Genomic DNA, 16,577 nt, shown 5'->3' on the forward strand with positions numbered 1-16,577 from the left:
AAAATCCAGAAAAAATGTAGCGCGCCAAATTCAAATACATTACTATGAAAATCAATCTTTCATGAAATCACACATGAAAGACACCAAATTAAAGCTACACATGTTGTGAATCCAGTGTTGTGAATGTGTGAATCTAATTTCAAAAAGGATTTACGGGGAAAGCATACCAAACAATTATGTTAGCTCAGTTCATAGCCACAGAAAAACAGCCATTTTCCCAGCAAAATATAGTAGCCACAAAAAGTTGAGAAATAGGGATAAAATTAATCACTAACCTTTGATGATCTTCATCAGATGACACTCATAGGACATCATGTTACACAATACATTTATGTTTTGTTCGATAATGTGCATATTTATATCCACACATCTCGGTTTACATTGACGCCATGTTCAGAAATGCCTCCAAAATATCCATAGTAATTGCAGAGAGCCACGTCAAATAACAGAAATACTCATCACAAAACTTTGATGAAAGATACATGTTTTACACAGAATTAAAGATACACTTGTTCTTAATGAGACCGCTGTCTCAGATTTAAAAAAAACTTTACGTTAAAACCACACCATGCAATAATCTGAGACGGCGCTCAAATATAAATAAAATTTCTCCGCCATATTGGAGTCAACAGAAATACAAAATTACATCATAAATATTCCCTTACCTTTGATTATGTTCATTAGAATGCACTGCCAGGAATTCTAGTTGCACAATAAATCGTTGTTTTGTTCGATAATGTCCATTACTTATGTCCAATTAGCTACTTTTGCAAGCATGTGTAGTACACGTGTCCAAACGCTCGCGCAGCTGCAGGCAAACGTCGGACGAAAACTTCAAAAAGTTATATTACAAGTCGAAGAAACTGATCAAACTTAGTAGAGAATCAATGTACAGGGTGTTGTTATCATTTATATCCAATAAGGTTCCAATCGGAGAATTATTTTCAGTCTCTATAAGTAATGGAACGCATGGCGATATCATGAGGAATGCGCATGACCAAGAACTGGCAATCTGCCAGACCACTGACTCAAACACCTCCCATCCGGTCCCACATCACAGTATAGGCTTCATTCAGCATTCTACAGACTGTTGACATCTAGTGGAAGGTGTAGGAAGTGCAAACAGATCCATATATTACAGGGAATTGAATAGGTGATGAGTTTAACAATGACCAGTCTCAGAATTCTCACTTCCTGTTTGATTTTTTTCTCAGGTTTTTGCCTGCCATATGAGTTCTGTTATACTCACAAACATCATTCAAACAGTTTTAGAAACTTCAGAGTGTTTTATATCCAATAGTAATAATAATATGCATATATTAGTATCTGGGACAGAGTAGGAGGCAGTTCACTATGGGCACGCAAATCATCCAAAAGTGAAAATGCTGCCCCCTATATCAAAGAAGTTAAACTCAATTTTTACAATTCCTGACATTTAATCCTAGTGTAATTTCCCTGTCTTAGGTCAGTTAGGATCACCACTTTATTTTAAGAATGTGAAATGTCAGAATAATAGTAGAGAGAATGATTTTTTTCAGCTTTTATTTCTTTCGTCACATTCCCAGTGGATCAGAAGTTTACATACACTCAATTAGTATTTGGTAGCATTGCCTTTACATTGTTTAACTTGGGTCAAATGTTTCAAGTAGCCTTCCACAAGCTTCTAACAATAAGTTGGGTGAATTATGGCCCATTCCTCCTGACAGAGCTGGTGTAACTGAGTCAGGTTTATCGGTCTCCTTGCTCACACATGCTTTTTCAGTTCTGCGCCCCGATGTTCTATAGGATTGAGGTCAGGGCTTTGTAATGGCCACTCCAATACCTTGACTTTGTTGTCCTTTAAGATATTTTGCCACAACTTTGGAATTATGGTTGGGGTCGTTGTCTATTTGGAAGACCCATTTGTGACCAATCTTTAACTTCCTGACTTATGTCTTGAGATGTTGCTTCAATATATCCACATAATTTTCCTTCCTCATGATGCCATCTATTTTGTGAAGTGCACCAGTCCCTCCTGCAGCAAAGCACCCCCACATCATGATGCTGCCACCCCTGTGCTTCACGGTTGGGATGGTGTTCTTCGGCTTGCAAGCATCCCCCTTTTTCCTCCAAACATAACGATGGTCATTATGGCCAAACAGTTATTTTTTTGTTTCATCTGACCAGAGGACATTTCTCCAAAAAGTATGATATTTTTCCCCATCCGCAAATGCAAACCGTAGTTTGGCTTTATTTATGGCGGTTTGGGATATAGGATTGTTATAGGATTCGTTTTACTGTGGATATAGATACTTTTGTACCTTTTTCCTCGAGCATCTTCACAAGGTCCTTTGCTGTGGTTCTGGGATTGATTTGCCCCAAAGTAAGATAATCTCTAGGAGACAGAACGCGTCTCCTTCCTGAGCGGTATGACTGCTGTGTGGTCACATGGTGTTTAGACTTGCGTACTATTGTTTGTACAGATGAACGTGTTACCCTCATGCATTTGGAAATTGCTCCCAAGGATGAACCAGACTTGTGGAGGTCTACCATTATTTTTGTTCTTGGCTGACTACTTTTGATTTTCCCTTGATGTCAAGCAAAGAGGCACTGAGTTTGAAGGTAGGCCTTGAAATACATCCAAATTATGTCAATTAGTCTATCAGATGCTTCTAAAGCCATGACATGATTTTCTGGAATTTTCCAAGCTGTTTAAAGGCACAGTCAACTTACCTTATGTAAACCTCTGACCCACTGGAATTGTGATACAGTGAATAATAAGTGAAATAATCTGTCTGTAAACAATTCTTGGAAAAGATTACTTGTGTCATGCACAAAGTAGATGTCCTAACCGACTTGCCAAAACTATAGTTTGTCCACAAGAAATTTGTCAAGAGGTTCAAAAACAAATTTTAATGACTCCAACCTAAGTGTATGTACACTTCCGACTTCAACTGTATCTGTTTCACGATTAAATATGCAATTCTGATGATGCCATGATTAAGAAAAATCATGAATGAATCATGAAAAATAATGAGTGAGAAAGTTACAGAAGCCACAACAAAACATGCTAACCTCTCACCATTACCAATAACAGAGGATACAACAAAACATGCTAACCTCTCACCATTACCAATAACAGAGGATACAACAAAACATGCTAACCTCTCACCATTACCAATAACAGAGGCTACAACAAAACATGCTAACCTCTCACCATTACCAATAACAGAGGATACAACAAAACATACTAACCTCTCACCATTACCAATAACAAAGGATACAACAAAACATGCTAACCTCTCACCATTACCAATAACAGAGACTACAACAAAACATGCTAACCTCTCACCAGTACCAATAACAGAGACTACAACAAAACATGCTAACCTCTCACCATTACCAATAACAGAGGGGGTATGATATTTGTACTTCTGTTGCTTTCTCATTTATCATTATTCACAATGCATTCATGATTATTCATAATCATGGTACATCCACATGAATGTAGAAGTGTTCAGAAACATCTCCTATTCTTACTGACAATACAAGTGAAGTGACTCCAAAATGACAGGATATTATTCACCATTCAGTTTCTATTAGGAAAAACATCCAAAACACAACCAAGACAAACTGCAAATGCATTAAACAAGTTAGTAGAATCACAAGCTTGATGTAATCACTGCGGGCATAGAATATGGGACCAAATACTGAATTTATGACTACTTTAATATTAATACACTATAAGTGAATGTGTCCGAGTAATTACGACTTTGTCAAATGGGAGAACTACATACAGAAAGTACTTTCATATCTGTTAATACTGACCTCAGAGTCTCCAGTTTACAGTGGGGATTCTCCAGTACAGCAGAGAGCAGCTTCACTCCTGAATCCTTCAGGTCATTGTTACTCAGATCCAGCTCTCTCAGTTGTGAGGGGTTTGACCTCAGAGCTGAGACCAGAGAAGCACAGCCTTCCTCTGTGACTCCACAGCCTGACAGCCTGACAAAGAGATCATCATGACTTCAAACACATTGTTAATTTAACACCAGTAGTGGAAGGACAATGGCAGATGCATTTGGTTTATTCTCCCAAACAACATATAGATTCATCTTCCATCTCCTAGAATTGTATGGTCATATTGTTATACTAATGTGAACATCAATGCATTTATTCAATATGTTTTTCAATATAATATTATACACATATTATAATGCAGATTTTTCTCTAAACTGAATATTTCTTCCTGATGATTATTTCTTATATGTCATTTTGTTTACTCACAGAACAGCTCTGGAGGCTTTGACCACTGGCAGCAGCCTCAGAAGACCTTCCTCTGATCGGGAGAATTTATTCAGGTCAAACACATCCAGCTCCTTTTCTGAAGTCAGCAACACAAAGACCAGAGCTGACCACTGTGCAGGTGACAGTTTGGGTTTTGAGAGACTTCCTGATCTCAGGTAGCTTTGGATCTCCTCCACTAGAGAATGGTCATTCAGTTCATTCAGACAGTGGAACAGATTGATGCTCCTCTCTGGAGAGGGATTCTCCCTGATCTTCTCCTTGATGTACTTGACTGTTTCTTCATGGGTCTGTGAGCTGCTTCTTGTCTTTGTCAGTAGACCTCGTAAGTGCTTCTGATTGGACTCCAGTGAGAGGCCCAGAAGGAAGCAGAGGAAAAGGTCCAGGTTTCCCGTCTCACTTTGTAAGGCTTTATCCACAGCACTCTTGTAGACAGTAACTTTAGGCTTGTCTCTGAACAGCGCAGAAAGGTTCCTGGACGTTGATTGCGGTTCGGCCATTAGATTCTCATTGTTGTTGATGAATGAGAGGAACACATATACAGCAGCCAGAAACTCCTGAATGCTCAGATGAACAAAGCAGTACACCTTGTCCTGGTACAGCCCACATTCCTCTTTAAAGAGCTGTGTGCACAATCCTGAGTACACCGAGGCTTCATTGACATTAATGCCAGCCTCTTTCAGGTCTTCTTCATAGAAAATCAGATTGCCATTCACAAGCTGTTGAAAAGCCAGTTTTCCCAATGACAGAATGCTCTCTTTATTCCAGTGTGGACCTGTCTCTTCTTTTCCAAGATACTTTTCATTCTTCTGTTTGGTATAAAACTCCACAAGGTGTGTGTACATCTCAGTCAGAGTCTTGGGCATCTCTTCTCTCCTACGTTTCAGCATGTGTTGAAGGACTGTTGCAGAAATCCAACAGAAGACTGGAATGTGGCACATTATGTGGAGGCTCCTTGATGTCTTTATGTGTGAGATGATTCTGCTGGCCAGATCCTCATCCCTGAATCTCTTCCTGAAGTACTCCTCCTTCTGTGGGTCATTGAACCCTCGTACCTCTGTCACCTGGTCAACACACCCTGAAGGGATCTTATTGGCTGCTGCAGGTCGGGTAGTTATCCAGAGGAGAGCAGAGGGAAACAGATTTCCCTTGATGAGATTTGTCAGCAGAACGTCCACTGAGTTTGATTCGGTGACGTCACAACAGATCTTGTTCTTCTGGAAGTCTAGGGGCAGTCGGCACTCATCCAGACCATCAAAGATGAAAATAACTTTGTACTTGTTGTAGTTGGAGATTCTTTATTGTTTGGTTTCCATTGAGAAGTGATTGAGAAGTTCAATGAAAGTGTTTTCCAATTTCATCAAATTCAGCTCCCGGAAAGGGAATGAAAATACAAATTGTACATCCTGATTTGCTTTTCCTTCAGCCCAGTCCAGAATGAACTTCTGCACAGAGACTGTTTTTCCAATGCCAGCGACTCCCTTTGTCAGCACAGTTCTGATAAGTTTGTCTTGTCCAGTTAAGGTTTTGAAGATGTCGTTACATTTGATTGCAGTCTCTGGGCTTGCTTGTTTCCTGGTTGTTGTCTCAATCTGTCTCAGCTCATGTTCATTATTGACCTCTCCTGTTCCACCCTCTGTGATGTAGAGCTCTGTGTAGATCTTATTGAGAAGTGTTGGGTTTCCATGTTTAGCGATCCCCTCAAATACACATTGAAACTTCTTCTTTAGATTAGATTTGAGTTCACGTTGGCAAATCACAGCAAGTTCATCTGAATGAAGAAATAACACAGAGGATATTAATATTACGTCTGTTTTAATGCCTACAGTATTGTAGGACTGTTATAAAGTTTTAAAGTATAATCGTATATTCTCTTAACTGACTGTATAAATGTGTAAATGTTTTCATAATGCATTACACACTGGTGTGACTGATTATATTATTATTGGTATTATTGATGGTATTATTAATGTTGCCTCTCTCTCTGTCTGTATGTCTCTCTCTCTCTCTCTCTCTCTCTCTCTCTCTCTCTCTCTCTCTCTCTCTCTCTCTCTCTCTCTCTCTCTCTCTCTCTCTCTCTCTCTCTCTCTCTCTCTCTCTCTCTCTCTCTCTCTCTCTCTCAATGAATCAACACAACACATCCCTGCCGCTACTTGATAAGGTCACTAGGTGTTGTTTTGAGAATATGAAATATACTTATTCATGTCACTGAGGGAGTACTGAGGTTTAGAAGGTCTACACCAGAAGTTAATGGTTATAGGAGGAAGGTATATAGTGGAGTGTTTACACCAGAAGATAATGGTTATAGGAGGAAGGTATATAGTGTGTGCAATTAAGCTTGGAATGTGTTGGTGCAGGGAAGTGATTACATGTGGCAGGCATTGATAAGGGGAGAGAGCCATGGATTAGTGGTGGAGGGGGGTCAGATGAAGTGAGGAAGAACAGATATCACTAAGGTTCTGTATAGCAACATAGATACATTGGCTGTTCGGCTGCTGCGGAGGAGACTCAGCCTAGGAGAAAGGGTTAAATATCCGTGCTTCTGTCAAATGTTTTGTTGTCTGAAATACAGCTGTAACGACCCTTTGGGAAGAATTAAACTTGGTTAAGCTTCTCTAGTGTCCGTGAGTTATTTACTCTGAAAAATTAGAACCTAACAGTGTTAAGGCAGCTACAATATCATTGGGTTACACAGCTTCTTTAGTTGTACTTTAGCTACAGCTTTTAAATGTTAAGAAACTGCATGCAACATGAGGCAGACAGCTCTTACTTTTCTCCAGTGTGTCAGCAAGCTCCTTCTGGTTCATTTTCCTCAGGACGTGCAGTGTGATCTTCAGAGCCCCCTCTCTGGCACTGCTCTCCTGCTTCTCATCTTCAGTGTCCACCACTTTCTTATCCTGCTTCTGACTCTCAAAGCCTTCTGGAAGTTCTGGACTAAGAATCGTCTTGAACATCTTCAGCTCGTTCTTCACAAATGTCATAATATTCTCTTCAAGCATCTGAAATAAATCAAGTAAATAAGTTAAGCAAGAGAAGAAATGCTTTCTCATTAACACATTAATGAATGATTGACAGATCAACTTTACTTGAGGTAAACAAAAACAAATGTACATAACAGGACCACATACACTGAATATGGAGGCCAGGTCTGTTTGATGACTCTGGGAAGACTGACCACTGAGAATCTCTGACTCTGATCTCTCCTGTTGGTTTCTGTGTACAAAACATGAGATTACATCTCCTCATCCAGGGAGTGCACACACACACACACACACACACACACTATTCAGTAGAAAAGTCTCCCTCGCTAAAGGATATAAGATGACCCATAGACCGGTCACTCTTCATGGACACACAGCTGAGTACAGGGGAGGCTGGTCTCTCCTGCTTGATTGGGCTTCAACACAACAGAGACAAACATTACATCTCTCATCTACTCTGAGCTCAGATGGGGAAACATAAGAAGAGTTTCATTCCGAAACGCTATATCACAATCAAATTTCAGAAATTTTTGAAAATGTGCTTTTCATTTCTTAAAAACATTTAGAAAGAGATTGGTGTTTTTTCACTATCTAATCATGGCATGGGGTTGTTCAATGACAGACATGTATTTGTTTAAAATCTATTACTTGATGGTTTCATTTCAGAGACACAAATAATCATGTTATTTTTGCAAAATGTGACCAAATGTAGCAACATTTGAAATTGTGTTTTTCACATTGGATAAAAGTAGAGACTCAGAGCTAGAAAATAGTATATCATACACTACAGTTGAGGAACAATGGAAAATAAATTCCTTTGAACGTTGATAAACTTGTAGCCTCACGTTTGAGAAAATGGCCTTTGAATGTTTTGGTACCTACTAGAGAGCTCTTCTTTGTTTACTTTGGCAGATAATGTCACCCATCTAAATAAATATATATATATTTTATAATTAACTAAATGCATGGTGTTTGTGGTGTGTCAGTTTCATTGTTTGTTATGCAATAAAATGTTATTTTATGGTTTTAAGTGATAAAATGAACTAGAAAATGTTATATTTTGCAATTGTGCGTAATTACTACTTTAGTAAGGAATTGAATATTATGCAGTACTACTGCAGTTGTTACATAATTCCAATAGATGGCAGCATAAGACCACAAATGATATTTCAGAATTTTAGTTTAGTTTTCTCCCTGGACACACCACCACTCCCTCTCACAGGAAAACTCCTGTGTGCTTCTTTCTGTCCCTTTCCACACTGCTGACGCAGGAAGGACTGAAAAAGTATTTAAGATTACAGATTACTGTGAAGTAATATAATAACGATTCATGTTTATTATTACCTGTTTTTATGCTCATGTTTTGAAATTATACTTCATTAATATAACGATTATCAATAAACCTGAACATTAATTCAGTCACCTCTGTTCGAGAAAAACGTATTTTCCAGGTACATTCATTGTCAAATTCATCAACCAGGATCGAGCCGCGCTGCCTTCTCCAGGGGCATGTTGAGGTAAATGTATTAATTACATCCTAGTTATCCTATCCTCCCTCTCTCGTTGACGGATGCTGGCTACCTCTGTCCGGTTCTCCTCTCTTCACTAGATAGACAGTAACTTTAGTGTTTAACCCCTCTGTGTCCATGGAACAATCTTTTGAATATTATTTTTGGTAGGCTGGACACATTCCATTTTTAAAAATTCTCAGCTGCCTCACCAATGTCTGTAAGTGAATTAATAACTTTTAATTGCTAAATATGTCCAATAGATGGAAGCATAAGACCACGAAGCATCAGTTATAGGCTTCAAGCAGCAATATGATTGACATAAAATAGCATGCAACCACAGACTGACTATATGTCCAATGATTTTCTAAAATGGTCACTCATTACTTTAGTTAGCTATATATATATATATAAAAAAAAGTATTTCACCTTTATTTAACCAGGTAGGCAAGTTGAGAACAAGTTCTCATTTACAATTGCGACCTGGCCAAGATAAAGCAAAGCAGTTCGACACATACAACAACACAGAGTTACACATGGAGTAAAACAAACATACAGTCAATAATACAGTTGAAAAATAAGTCTATATACAATGTGAGCAAATGAGGTGAGATAAGGGAGGTAAAGGCAAAAAAAGGCCATGGTGGCGAAGTAAATACAATATAGCAAGTAAAACACTGGAATGGTAGATTTGCAGTCGAAGAATGTGCAAATTAGAGAAAATAATGGGGTGCAAAGGAGCTAAATAAATAAATACAGTAGGGGAAGAGGTAGTTGTTTGGGCTAAATTATAGATGGGCTATATATAACTTTATCTCGTATATAACGTTATCTCGTATAAAACATTATCTCGTATAAGGGCTGTGTTGCTTTTGGGAGAGCAAATAAATTTTGACTATGGCAGGTATTGAACCCCGGGTAAATTATCACTAGTCAGAACCTCAACCTTAGTATACATGCATTATAAAAAATAATCTTAACCTCTCTTGGGCACGTGAGACGGTAGCGTCCCACCTCTTCAACAGCCAGTGAAACTGGTGGGCGCCAAATTCATATACAGAAATAGTCATTATAAAAATTCAGAAAACAAAACATATTTTACATAGGTTTAAAGATGAACTGCTTGTGAATCCAACCACGGTGTCAGATTTTTTAAATACTTTACGGCGAAAGCATACATTACGATTATGAGAACATAGCCCACTAAACAAATCATTGCAAACAGTAGCCAGCCAGCTAGAACAGTTACACAATTTAGAAATAGAGATAAAATTAATCCCTTACCTTTGATGATCTACATATGGTTGCAATCAGCAGACATTCATTTACTCAATAAATGTTATTTTTGTTCGATAAAGTATCTTTATACCCAAAAACCTCTGTTTTGTTTGCGCGTTTTCTTCAGTAATCCACAGGCTAAAACGCAGTAAAAACAGGAAGACAAAAAAATCCAAAATGTATCCGTAAAGTTCATATAAACATGTCAAACGATGTTTATATTCAAACCTCAGGGTGTTTTTAGCCTAAATAATCAATAATATTGCAACCGGACAATAACGTCGTCAATATAAAATGTAAACAAGAAACGCACTCTCTCGGTCTTGCGCAGGAAAAAGCTCTGTGACACGGCAGGGTCCACTCATTCAGACTGCTCTTACTTCCTCATTTTTCAGTATACAAGCCTGAAACATTTTCTGAAGACTGTTGACATCTAGTGGAAGGCATGGAAACTGCATTTTGAGTCCTAAGTCAATGGATACTGTATTGGCATTGAATAGAAAACTACAAAACCCCCAAAAAAACTACTTCCTGAATGGATTTTTCTCAGGTTTTTGCCTGCCAAATCAGTTCTGTTATACTCACAGACACTATTTTAACAGTTTTGGAAACTTTAGAGTGTGTTCTATCCACATCTACCAGTTATATGGGTATCATATATTCTGGGCCCGAGATGCAGGCAGTTTAATTTGGGCATGCATTTCATCCAAAATTCCGAATGCTGCCCCCTACCCTAGAGAAGTTAAACACTAAAGTTACCGTCCATCTAGTGAAGAGAGGAGAACCGGACAGAGGTAGCCAGCATCCGTCAACGAGACAGGGAAAAGCCCTCCACAGGATTTAAGAGGTGGAAGAAACAACCGGGGAGCTCCATCGGTCCACAAGAAATGCAGGCAGCCGGTGATGATGTAGTGGTAGCTAGGATAACTAGAATGCTGTTGGTAGAGTAGCTATCTAGCTTACCTCGCTGCACTGACTAGCTAGGATAACTAGGATGCTGCTGGTAGAGTAGCTAGCTAGCTTACCGAGCTGTACCGACTAGCTTGGCTAGCTAGCATGTCGTTCGTCTGTCCCTCATCTCGAGGATGGCAATGAATCCGGTGATTACTGTCCCTGACCGTAAAGCAAAAAGCAAATTGAACAATAATATTCGGCGTTTCAACCCTGTAACAAACTCCATCGTTATTCCCCAAGATCACCTCAACCCACTGAGCGTAACCGGACAATATGCTTGGCGCCACACCGTACGTGGACGCGGACAGTTTTGTATGGAAACGCGGGCAGTTCCAGGACGCGGACATGATCAGTGCAACACAATCAACTTTAGTTACATTAGTTCATGTAAATTTTTTTTATATTATGTTAAACAAACATCATACGTTTTTTAATAACAATATTTTGAGGTCTGGAACCATATCCACAAAGCGTCTCAGAGTAAAAAATTGGTCATATAAGTGCTGAGAATAAAGACATTTTACACTTATGGGTATAAATTAAAGCTATGCATGAAGTCTCTAGTCCCACCTAGTCGGCAGATATTTAGGACACCTCGTGAGCTGTCCTAAGTAGTTAAGAGTTAACAACAGGTGTCTTAATAATATTAGAGAATAATGCAGCGAGTCAGTGGTTCCTGCGCCACATGTAAATGCTTTGGAGTAGTTAAAAATATTGTTTTACATTTCTATAAGATCAATACATAAATAATATAGACCTACATGCAATGATTTATGTATAATAATTATGTATAACAAGTGATACCATGTACTGTATGTCTGCATAGCATTTTGTCATAATTTTGGAAGATGAACTCATGCTTATTTCTGAAGATTAACTCTGGTTTTCGCTGAGCGGCTAAGGCGTTGGAGCTGTGGCAGCAGTTGGAGCTGTGGCTGGTTTGAACCCCGGGCCGGGCGCTGGAAAAAAACAGGTGGAATTGATCTGAACACTGGAGGGCTGCTGGGTTCACATCCTCAAAACATTAACCTTTGATCAGAACTTTAGAGGTTCTTCTTCACTGAGACCAAAAATATATATATAACTTTTAGTGATTCCATACATTAAGGAAGTGATAGAAGCCTTTTTGGTTCTATAAGGAACCTTTTTTTCTAAGAGTGTATAATAAACACGTTTTTCTTTTGATTATTTAATTATCTACATCATGTTATTTCAAGATATCTCTTTGGAGCGCAGCATCACGTTGTTAAAAAATTATCCTAAATTGGGAATGGCTATAAATTGGGCAATTGAAGGCATCTATGGCGTAATATGTGTTCGATGAAAACGTTGTAGGCAACATTATTGGCAAGGGACTTGATGCCTACTATGCCAAAGCTATTTAGAGTTGTTAAACTGTTGTGTTGTGTTGATATGATGGTAATATTGTCAAAATTCTGCTTGAAACAATTGGTTGAAAAAAAATACATTAGGCAATAATTAAGAGTAGGTAAAGTGGTCATGTCATGTGAAAATTCTATCAAATGTCTTGCATTGCAACGAGTACAGTCAGGGTGCCGCAGAACCCCTGCAGTACCTCCGCAGACTCCGCAGATTGAGAACCCCTGATTTAGCAGATGCTCTTATCCAGAGCGATTTACAGTAAGTGCATTCATCTTAAGATATCTATTTATTTAGGAAATAAACTAAATAAATTCTTCATAAAATTGTCATCTTACCTCTTAGCTTTGGTGTCATGTCCCCCAGAGAGACGCATTTTAGAGGCAGGGGACCCCTCCTCTCTCTCCCCAGAGAGACTCATTTTAGAGCACTGACCCTAAACAGATATCCAGCATGTTGGTTGTGGTTAACACGGTGACTAATTATTGATTGTCAATTGATCTCATTTATTCATTATCTCTCTTAGAAATAAAACATTTACTAACAGACATATCGAAACAGTTAGGTGATTTAATGAAATCACATGAACATGTAGTTGTGACATTTCATCTCCATGGTAACTGTCATTTATAATAATAAGTCACTGTTTGTTAAGGTAGTTCTAGACAGTACATCAACAATAATAATAATAAGTCACTGTTTGTTAAGGTAGTTATAGACAGTACAGCAACAATAGCAATAATAATAATAATAACAATAATAATCATAAAAAAGTCACTGTTTGTTAAGGTAGTTATAGACAGTACAGCAACAATAATAATATTAGTAATAAGAATAATAATAAGTCACTGTTTGTTAAGGTAGTTATAGACAGTACAGTAACAATAATAATAATAATAATATCAAGTCACTGTTCGGCAATAGGGGGTGCTATTTGCACTTTGTAATAATTTTGTTCCCAAATTAAACTGCCTCGTACTCAATTCTTGCTCGTACAATATGCATATTATTATTACTATTGGATAGAAAACACTCTCTAGTTTCTAAAACCGTTTGAATTATTTCTCTGAGTGAAACAGAACTCATTCTGCAGCACATTTCCTGTCAGGAAGTGAGATTTCTGAAATCGAGGTCCCTGTTCTAGGGTCAGTTTATAAGTCCCCATGTAAGCTATGGGGCTACATGCACTGCATACGCCTTCCTCTAGATGTCAGTAAGCGGTGAGAATTTGAATGGAGTGGATTGCACCATCTGGGGCCCTATATAAGATCGTGGAACGGAAGTACCGTTCTTTTCAACGGGGCGCCTGGCGCAAGAGGGACATCACAATGGCGTCCTGCAAAGCTTTCGTTTTAGCAGTTCTATATCTCCGGTCATGTTTTTATTCGTTATAGTTGTTAAAGACATCATAAGGTAGTTAATTTAAACCGACTTATAGCAGTTTATATCAGTTTATTGCGATTTTCTGGGATTTCTTTGTGACGCGCTATCAGGAGTTGGACACCTTTCCGGCACATAGCTAGCGTTAGCTGCTATTTCTACAGGAGAAGGGGACATCTTTCAACCAAAAGACGATTGTTCTGGAGAAAGGACACCTTGCCCAAGATTCTGATGGAAGCTCAGCAAATAGTAAGGAGTCTTTATGCTGTTAATTCGTATTTATGTTGACAAATGTCAAATAATAATTCCGCCATGAATTTCGGTGCGGTCTCGCTTTAGCGCACGCTGTATTGCGCAGTAACGTTAATTTTAAAAATCTAACACAGCGATTGCATTAAGAACTAATTTATCTTTCATTTGCTGTCCAATCTGTATTTTTTAGTCAAGTTTATGATTACTTATCGATTAGAATAGGTGCCTTTCCCAAGATTTCTCCTGACATTTTCTTTGCAGCTTGGCTACTTTTCTCATTGTATAACCACGATTTGTGCCGCTAAATATGCACATTTTCGAACAAACTCTATATGCATTGTGTAATATGATGTTATAGGACTGTCATCTGAAGAATTCTGAGCAGGTCAGTGAAAAAATTAATATATTTTGCTGGGTTATACGTTATCGCTATTTTTGGCTTGAATCAATACTGTTGTGTGGTTTGCTATTGTGGTAAGCTAATATAATGCTATATTGTGTTTTCGCTGTAAAACACTTAAAAAATCTGAAATATTGGCTGGATTCACAAGATCTGTGTCTTTCAATTGCTGTACGCTGTGTATTTTTAAGAAATGTTTTATGATGAGTAATTAGGTAATACACGTTGCTCTCTGTAGTTATTCTAGTCGCTTTGGTGAGTTGTGATGGTGGCTGCAATGGTAAACTATGATTTATACCTGAAATATGCAAATTTTTCTAACAAAACATATGCTATACAATAAATATGTTATCAGACTGTCATCTGATGAAGTTGTTTCTTGGTTAGTGGCTATTTATATCTTTATTTGGTCGAAATTGTGATTGCTACCTATGCAGGAAAAAAATGGTGGGAAAAAAAAGTTGTGTCTTTTGCTATCGTGGTTAGCTAATAGAAATACATATTGTGTCTTTCCTGTAAAACATTTAAAAAATCAGAAATGATGGCTGGATTCACAAGATGTGTATCTTTCATCTGGTGTCTTGGACTTGTGATTTAATGATATTTAGATGCTAGTATTTACTTGTGACGCTATGCTAGGCTATGCTAGTCAGCTTTTTTACTGATGGGGGTGCTCCCGGATCCGGGTTTGGGATGAAGTAGAAGTTTTAAGGAGAGTAGGCTTATTCTAACACTGCCCACCAAAAATATCATCAACTATATCAATACACATAACAATATCACCAACTATATGAATACACATAACAATATCATCAACTATATGAATACACATAACAATATAATCAACTATAGGAAAACACGTAACAATCGTCGTCTTACCTTTTATCTCTCTCTCAGTAGAAACAGAGTCGGGAATGATCATTAGGTCGTCGAAAGTTACTTTCGTTTGCACTGCTCATTTACATATCAGGTTCTGCCTGTTCTCTCTCTGACTCCCTCTCTCTTTATAGCTCTTACAATGTGCCTTGACATACATTCTACAACTGTCTGGAACTCTATTGGAGGGATGTGACACCATTCTTCCACAAGAAATTCCATCATTTGGTGTTTTGTTGATGGTAAGTTTTTAGACCTGGTGACTGAGACGGCCATGGCATATTGTGAAACATCAGCAAGTTGAACAGTCTTCATCACTGAAGCTCCTACCAAACGTGCCCCAACAATCACCAACCGATAAGCTCTTCATGAGCAGGGTCACAGTCTCTCCTGGTTGCAGCTCCTCTCTCCCCAGGGGTAGCAGCTCCTCTCTCCCCAGGGGTAACAGCTCCTCTCTCCCCAGGGGTAGCAGCTCCTCTCTCCCCAGGGGTAGCAGCTCCTCTCTCACCCCAGGGGTAGCAGCTCCTCTCTCACCCTAGGGGTAGCAGCTCCTCTCTCCCCAGGGGTAGCAACTCCTCTCTCCCCAGGGGTAGCAGCTCCTCTCTCAACCCAGGGGTAGCAGCTCCTCTCTCACCCCAGGGGAAGCAGCTCCTCTCTCAACCCAGGGGTAGCAGCTCCTCTCTCACCCCAGGGGAAGCAACTCCTCTCTCCCCAGGGGTAGCAGCTCTTCTCTCACCAGGGGTAGCAACTCCTCTCTCACCCCAGGGGTAGCAGCGCCTCTCTCCCCAGGGGTAGCAGCTCCTCTCTCTCCCCAGAGGTAGCAGCTCCTCTCTCCCCAGGAGTAGCAGCTCCTCTCTCTCTCCAGGGGTAGCAGCTCCTCTCTCTCCAGGGGTAGCAGCTCCTCTCTCTCCAGGGGTAGCAGCTCCTCTCTCCCCAGGGGTAACAGCTCCTCTCTCCCCTAGGATTTGAAGACATTGGTGGCTCAGCCCATTGCCAATAGGGGGGTCCAGGACAGAATTTCAACATCTAAATCCATGAATACAACACCAGTGTATTGCCGAAAACCACTCTACAACTTCAAACATAGACTCTGACCTGTCCAATGAGCCAAATCAATGAAATAATCCCACAGTACCTAAACACCCTCACCCTCACACACACACACACACACACACACACACACACACACACACACACACACACACACACACACACACACACACACACACACACACACACACACACACACACACACACACACACACACACACAGTCTTGTACAGCTAA

General features: G+C 39.3%; 1 protein-coding gene and 1 pseudogene across 8 annotated transcripts in view; both read right to left on the minus strand.

Annotated features, from left to right (window-relative positions):
- The window catches only part of LOC139562713 (NLR family CARD domain-containing protein 3-like), a 287,993-nt gene that overhangs the window by 24,509 nt on the left and 246,907 nt on the right, over positions 1 to 16,577 (minus strand). For all 8 annotated transcript variants that reach the window (XM_071380663.1, XM_071380666.1, XM_071380665.1 and 5 more), the window contains one exon: positions 3,808 to 3,981. In XM_071380663.1, the coding sequence (XP_071236764.1) occupies positions 3,808 to 3,981 (174 nt within the window). The remainder of the gene's footprint in view (positions 1 to 3,807; positions 3,982 to 16,577) is intronic.
- Positions 4,260 to 16,348, minus strand: LOC139562718 (NLR family CARD domain-containing protein 3-like; annotated as a pseudogene).

This window comes from Salvelinus alpinus, chromosome 32 (genome assembly GCF_045679555.1).
Source record: "Salvelinus alpinus chromosome 32, SLU_Salpinus.1, whole genome shotgun sequence".
NCBI classification, from domain to species: Eukaryota; Metazoa; Chordata; class Actinopteri; order Salmoniformes; family Salmonidae; genus Salvelinus; species Salvelinus alpinus.